The following is a 7,523-nucleotide window of genomic DNA, read 5'->3' as shown; positions in this document are numbered from 1 at the left end:
AACACACCATTTTACCAACCTTGATAAACAAAAGAAGTATCTTTGGATTACGGTCTACATGAATTTTAACTTGCTGCAGCTGTGATTTTTATGGTTGTATTTGTTGATTCACTTTGCATTTTATATTTTAGTTTGATGAATACTGTATATTAATAAATAACATAAGAGTGATGACAAACAGACGAGTACTGGCTGTGTGGGAGACATGGTAAAGCCCCCCCCCCCCGCAATATCACAATTTTTTCCTTACTAGGAAGAAAACCTCATTTATTTCATGAGTTACATCCTTGTAGAATATACCAAAGTTAACTAGTTGTGTTTTACACTGTAAAGGCAATGCATTTGGGGAGTGTATGAAATAATGTGGTCATGGAAGAAAGTGCTTAAACAAACATATCCCAGTACACTTTCCTCTTTCATCCAGCTTCAGGCTAGCAGCACTAACATGCTTCTCCTTTTTTACCTCCTGCATCCGATTCCCTTGTGGGGATGGTCAGCGTTCCTTCCTGATTTGCTTAGCAAAGGTAATTAAGGGACCTTAGCAAAAGCAGCTGTATCTGCAGCCTTAGAACATTGTGTCCATGTTTTGCTTTCCAACCCTCTATATAGACGTCCGATTGACTTCGCTTTTTTAAAAATGAAAATGGATCTGGGCTCCTTGCTGGCTTGGGGCCAGATGTGTCCCACCCACAACTATACCCTGGTTGGCGACCCTGCTTGGTGTTTCTTTAGTGTGCTCCTATCGCTGTGGGTTAAACCACAGAACCTAGGGCTTGATCAGAAGGTTGGCGGTTCAAATCCCCGCGACGGGGTGAGCTCCTGTTGCTCGGTCCCTGCTCCTGCCCACCTAGCAGTTCGAAAGCATGTCAAGTGCAAGTAGATAAATAGGTACCGCGCCGGCAGAAAGGTAAACGGTGTTTCCGTGCGCTGCTCTGGTTCGCCAGAAGCGGCTTAGTCATGCTGGCCACATGACCCGGAAGCTGTACGCCGGCTCCCTCGGCCAGTAAACTGAGATGAGCGCCACAACCCCAGAGTCGGACACGACTGGACCTAATGGTCAGGGGTCCCTTTACCTTATCCTTGGCTGCAGCACTAAATATAGTTACATCTCTGATTAGTTGTTGTATAACCTCACTTGTCTCAATACAGAAAGTGAAATCACTTCCCAAAGCTAATTCGTTTCATCCAGAGATAGATTTGCATCTGAACAATGCAACACTGGCCCAAGACATTTTGGCACCTGAGGCAAACCACAAAATGGTGTCCTCCTCCTCCTCCCCACCAGGGAAGAAGGGGTGAATGAAGATCTACACGGAAAACAAGATGGGAGTGGGGGATGAGATCAACCTTACCCAATGACACAATGATTAAATATTAGTTGCTTTTCTACTCCAAAAGTTGTTTCAAGTTTACACTAGTCCCATATGGGTCCATAAAGTCAATAGGGACTAGAGCAGGCTGCACAGACAACAGCATTGCTAACTTCTTTATAGTTAGATCAATAGGCCAGTAAATAGTTTTGAAACACCAATCCTTTTGTGAACATGTTCTAAACAAAAATATATTAAGTATCTATTACTACTATACACTGCCACCTGCTGTCTTTATATGGTAGCATTAGAATTCCTTAGGGGAAAAGGAAAACAAAATGCCAAACTATGGTATGCATCAGAAATGCCTTTTCACTGAGAAAAAGCTTAAGAAATTCAAATTAATGTGTGTTTTTTTATAACCAAAAGGCATGTTAATATGGCTGCCATGCAGTGTTATTTTTAGCTATACTATGGCTATTCCATCTGAATTTGATTGCGACTAACTCGTTCCTAAAGTACGGTAGTGAGTTGCATCATGCAAAACCAGCCTCTGCTTATGCTTTTCAGTGACTGATAGTTGGCACATTGTATGGTAAACTAAAAATAGCATTGCTTAAATTGATTCCTGCTCTTTTTATACCTGTATCATTATTGGCCACTGTTGATGGTGGTGCAACACAGCCTCCTGCTGGTCAAAGTATACCTGTAATTCTAAGGAATTTTTAAGTTAAGTATCTCACAGTGGCCAAAGTTTACTTATGGTGTTTTTAATTAAGGTTGTTAAAATATTGCAAATGTGTGTGTTTGAACTTGTTGGATTTTTACCAGAAGGATAAAACTGGAATGGGGGAAAATATGTTTTGGCATTTTGATGCCATCATTGCAAAAAATAAAATAAAATAATGTATGCGTGAGGAAAGCTAACAAACATCCATCAGGAAGCAGTCCTAATGACATTAAATGACTTTCGAATGTACACATCAGGTACACGTAAAAGGTTTTAAAAATGCTTGGCACGCCAACATTTCATGTTGACCCGAAGTATGCTGTTTCTTCCCCAACTATTAATAAGTGTAGTTTTAAGTACTATTTAGTCAGAGTCAAGTAAAATGTAGGAACAGGGAAGAAGTGCTCTTTGCACATGCTCTGGATGATAACGTTTAAGCCTATCTTCTGTTTTTAAATTTGTTTTTATTGAGCACAGAATTCTGACAGATCTTTTTGTCCGAGAATTGAAAAATGGGGGGCAGTGACTGGAACCCTAAATAAAAACTCCCAAAACGTGTGTGTGTGTTATTGTTTTTCGCTTTTTCTCTCAGATGGAACTGCATCGGTAACCTTTTGCTTCCTTTGACGTATAGCAATTTGAATTTCTTTTTATTATCTGTTATATCCTGCTCCATTAGCTAGTGAGACAACGATCCCAGGAAGCAGATGCTGGGGAGTAAGCAGGATAGTTTAAGAGAAGAGTGTGTGGACCCCGTGGTCTGCGGTCCCTCAGCTAGCCTGCTGCCTTCAGGTGCAATGGAGGATCCTGTCTCCAGACCATAGCTGTCAAGTCTCCCTTTTTTTTGCGGGAAACTCCCTTATTCCAAGCCATTTCCCGCTGCTATCCCTGATGTTTTATATCCCTTAAATTTCCCTTGTTTCAAAGGGAATATTCCTCTCCCCAGGCACGTCTCTACCCTGTGGCGCCAGTGGCATGGGGAACCAGGGCCGGGCAGCAAGCTGAGTGTCTGGGAAGGAGAGTTGGGGTCCGGGGAGAGCAGAGCTGCTCCCCCTCTGCAATCCTAGAGCGCCGCTGAACGAGGAGGAGGAACCAGAGGAGGAGGAGAGTCCACCACCCACCCACCTCCCCGCCCGCGCAGCTAGAGGACCATGCTAGGGAAAGAGGCCACACTTCCCAAACTTCCTGCCCCACGTTCCTCAACATCCTGCTGCCGAGCGTGCGCCAAGTCTGAGGAGTGAGGAGAGAGCCGCGTTAGAGACCCTTAAAAGTTCTCCTGGATCTGAAAGCGAGCTATCGTGCAGCGCAGGAGAAAAGCACCAAGAGGTGGGCTCCGTGGGTTGCCCCTGAAGCCGCCTGGACCTTTAAAGATGACTTGTCAATCCCAGCAGGTATATAAGAGGATGACCTGGGTCAGATGACTTGTCAGTCTTGTCAGATGACCCGGGTCAGATGACTTGTCAATCCCTGCAGGTATATAAGAGGACGACCCAGGCCAAGCCCATCGCTTTCTATTCCTGTACGTTGTCTCCCACGGAGCGCGACTATGCTCAAATTGACAAAGAGGCATGTGCCATTCCCTCTGATGCAGGTCTGATACATATATATTGGGGAGGGGGGTTGCACATGTGCCCATCAAGCTGTGTTTGGGAATTATCCCTCCGTGTGTGGTGCTGTCAGGAGGGGGTCGTGCAAATGCTGCGCGTTGTGCAGAATGGAAATATTTAGGTGCGATGTTCTATCCATGGATGCAGCTTGCAGAGGCGAAATTCGAGAGGGTGAGGGAGCATGGGTCCACTGTGGGGAGCTGAGCGCATTTCTTGCGCATGGGTGCCTGCCTGCAGAAGGGATTTGTGCTGCGGAGCTGTTGTGGAAAATGCCTATGTGGTTGTGTTGACAGGTGTGCAAAGGAGGGGTGCAGAAGCTAAAGGTATCTGTCTATATGGCCTTTCCAAAGGCCAGGTTGTGCAGTCAGCTGGGGCCTGTAAAAAGCCAGGCCGGGAGCCACCTTAAGTTGAGGCTGCATAGGCCTTGTGGTGCATGTGATTCACATTCTATTCAGTTGAACCTCTGGTTACAAAGTTGACAGTTTTTTTAGCAATGCCCCCCTAGTGAGCCTTTTTTTCTTCACTTCTTTTTATTTTGAGGCAGTGCACACCTATGATTGTGGAACTGCAAACCTTTCCAGTCATGTGTTACTCCAGTCAAATCCCACATATGAATGTGGGGAAAGATGATGGTGTGTAGCCTGGTGTAAATTAATTTGTAGCCTGGGGGGATTACCAAGGCGTGGACTGTCCCTGAGAACCGTAGAGTGTCCCCGGGACAGGTAAGGGTGCTGATCCCTTATTTTCAAATCCGAAACTTGACAGCTATGCTCCAGACCAGTGTGAATTCAATATTCTGCTGCTGGTCCTTTCAGCTTCTGTACATGAAACAGGATGGGGCATCCGATCTTTTGTTTCCGGCAACAAAATGTATTGGGGGAAATGACAACCATGTAACTCTCATATCGGAATGGGTGTTTCATCACTGGTACATCCTTTCCTTTTATATTTAATTTATTTAACTCAACCAGCAGCAAAGGTATGCATTTGGGGAGAGAATTCAGTGGAGGAGCACCTGTCTTGCATGTGGCTGATCTTGGGTTCCAGTCTCAGAATATTGGTTAGGAGGAAACTGTTGAGGTCCTTGACAGCCGTTGTGGACAATATCGGTCTAAATGACCTGGTATAAGGCAGCTTCTGATGTAAGCAGCAAACACTCCTCTAGTGAAAGGCTTTGGCTCCTCTTGGCCAAATGAACAGTTGCTAAATCCTGGTCAGGGTCAAAGGATCGCTGCCGCATTTTGCAGAGCTCCTGCACCTTCACCAGCTGCCTGACGCCTTTGTTTCTTAAAGGTTCCTGGATTTTTAAAAACTACAGGAGGTTAGCATTTCCAAAAAGGTGCTGCAGCTTCCACGGTCGGAAACTTTTAAAAAATAGGTACAGAAACTCTACAAGGGGGGAAAACGACAACCGCAACTCTGGAGAGCGAATGGCGGCGGCCGGCTTCACCACCCGTATTTCTGCCTGCCACCCACAGGCAACACCTATGGAGGAGAACGGCTGAAACCGTGGAGGCCGCCTTGAAGAAACGGGAAAGCTGCTGGAACGCAGAGCGAGACGGCGGCGGCTGCAGAGCCGAGGGCGCGAGAGTCCGGGCGAGGATCCCGGACGGTGACTGGCGGCGCCCGGCGGCCCTCCTTCTTCGCGCCACTTCCTCGGCCGAGCCCGCCCAGGCCTCGCCTCTCGCCGAGGAAGAAGCACCATGAGCGGCGCCGCGCTGCTGCTGAGGCTCCCGGCGGCCGCCGCCGCCGCCCCGCGCCTCTCGCGGTGGACCAGCAGCCGCCGCTGTTGGAGCAGCGAGCCGTGCGCCCCTCAGGCGAGCCCGGTGCGGATCGGCTGCGCCTCGGGCTTCTGGGGAGACACGGCGGCCTCAGGTATTACGCAGGGAGCCGCGGCCTTGCGCGCCTGCACCGGGCGCCAGCTCCTCCTGCTGGTTGCCTGCCGGGAAACCCATCGGACGTGGAGGCGGGAAAAAGAAAAACTCCCTCCTGCGCTTTCCCACCTGCTTTCCCCGGGGATCTGCTCCGCTCCACTCCGCGGAGTTCCCTTCTGAACCGATCGCGCGCTGTTCAGCTGCACTCCTTTTGCCACGCTTATCTGGGAGTGTGGGCGCCGTTGAATGCAATGGTGCGGGATGCTTTGCATGCCCAAACCGGCGTTCACAGATTCACGATCTCCATTGTTAAGTTCCTCACTCGCTTCTCCCCCCGCTCTGCGCCCGTTAGCCTTCGCTGCAGTTTTTGTGCGCTTTCTCTCAGACTCTCTCGCCCGTCCTGCTGTCCCTGATCTTGCCGTCTGAACACTCACTTGCCCTTACAGTGTTCAGTTTCTTTGGTTTAGGTTCTGCACACAGGCTCATCTTGCAAAAGCAGACCAGTTTCTTCTTGGCTTGATCCATTGGAAGTTTGGGGGTGAAATCGGGCAAAACGATAAAACAGCAGATGGCGCTGAAGTTGCTGCAAGCTTGCGTTGTTTGTTTACTCCTTGCAACCTCTCAGATTACATGCAACGATGCGATCGAACCTCGGGACTAAGGAGCATCTGTTTTAGTGGGATTTACAGGTCAGCGTGCATAGGACTGCAGCCTTGGAGTAGCCTATCCAAAACTTCTGATCGCCTAGCAACTGTGTAATCACAGTTTGGCGTGATGAAAATGAGGTAAAAGGAGAATATAGTTTGGTCTGTAAATGCATGCTGTGAACATGATTCTGAGGCTGCAGTCCTAAACACTTGGAGTAAATCCCGTAAAAAAAGGTAAAGGACCCCTGGATGGTTAAGTCCAGTCAGAGGCGACTATGGGGTTGTGGCACTCATCTCGCTTTCAGGCGGAGGAAGCCAGCATTTGTCCACAGACAGCTTTCCGGGTCTTATGGCCAGCATGACTAAACCGCTTCTGGCAAACAGAACACTGTGATGGGATAAAAAAGGAATAACAAGTGGTACTTATTTATCTACTTTCACTGGTGTGCTTTCGAACTGCTAGGTTGGCAGAAGCTGGGACAGAGCAACGGGAGCTCACCCTGTCGCAGTGATTCAAACCGCTGACCTTCTGATCAGCAAGCCCAAGAGGCAGAGCCGTCTCATCCATTGGGGCTGGTGGCGCGGCGCACCAGGGCGCAATGGCCTGGAGGGCGCCTCCGCCCTCCAGCCCCGCTGGCAGCGCCTGGCGGCAGCGCCCTCTGACTCCCGGCAAGGGAGCTGGCCGGCCACGCCACGCCCTCTGGCTGCCCAGCAGAGCACAGGAGCTCTGCGCGCCCTTCCAGCGCTTCCGGGACGGGAGGCGAGGGCAGCCGGCTCGCGCTCCCGCGCGCAGCCGGATGGCGCGGCGCAGCCGGGCAGCTTGCGCTCCGCGCACAGCCGGCCGCTCGCCCGATGCAGCGCGAGCTGCCCAGCCGCGCCGCGCCGTCCAGCTGCGCGCGGGAACGCGAGCCGGCCGCCCTCGCCTCCCATCCCGGAAGCGCTGGAAGGGCGCGCAGAGCCCCGCGCCGCTCCAGCGCCACGCCCCTCACCCCCTGCTCGCCCACCCCCCTCCCAAGGGGCGGCAAGCGCGGGAGGGAGGCGGCGGAGAGGCGGCATGGCGGGGGCGCCGGAGGGATAGCCGCGCCAGGGCGGCAGATCCCCTTAAGACGGCTCTGCCAAGAGGCTCAGTGGGACTTAACTTCTCAGTAACTATGCAAAGGATTCGGTTTTCAGTGTGACGAGGGTGGAACTAGGGAGGAGCTATTCTGGATAAATGAGTCCAAAGTGAAAAGGCATAGTCCAATATAATAAAAATGTCATGTGGGAACTGATATGGAGAGCTGCAACATATGTATCTATGAGTGGTGTACTATTAAAGTAATTTCCATATTGCATTCCTCAGTTTTGACAACCAA

At 50.1% G+C, this 7,523-nt stretch overlaps 1 protein-coding gene across 1 annotated transcript in view; it reads left to right on the top strand.

Annotated features, from left to right (window-relative positions):
* Positions 1-5,235: 5,235 nt before the first annotated feature.
* Positions 5,236-7,523, top strand: part of LOC117052842 — a 40,775-nt gene continuing 38,487 nt past the window's right edge. Inside the window, exon 1 of the mRNA XM_033160142.1 lies at positions 5,236-5,522. Coding sequence (XP_033016033.1) covers positions 5,351-5,522 — 172 coding nt within the window. The 5' untranslated portion in view covers positions 5,236-5,350. The remainder of the gene's footprint in view (positions 5,523-7,523) is intronic.

This window comes from Lacerta agilis, chromosome 9 (genome assembly GCF_009819535.1).
Source record: "Lacerta agilis isolate rLacAgi1 chromosome 9, rLacAgi1.pri, whole genome shotgun sequence".
Classification (NCBI taxonomy): domain Eukaryota; kingdom Metazoa; phylum Chordata; class Lepidosauria; order Squamata; family Lacertidae; genus Lacerta; species Lacerta agilis.
The sequence above is the reverse complement of the archived record's forward strand: the minus strand, read 5'-3'. Positions and strand labels throughout refer to the sequence as shown.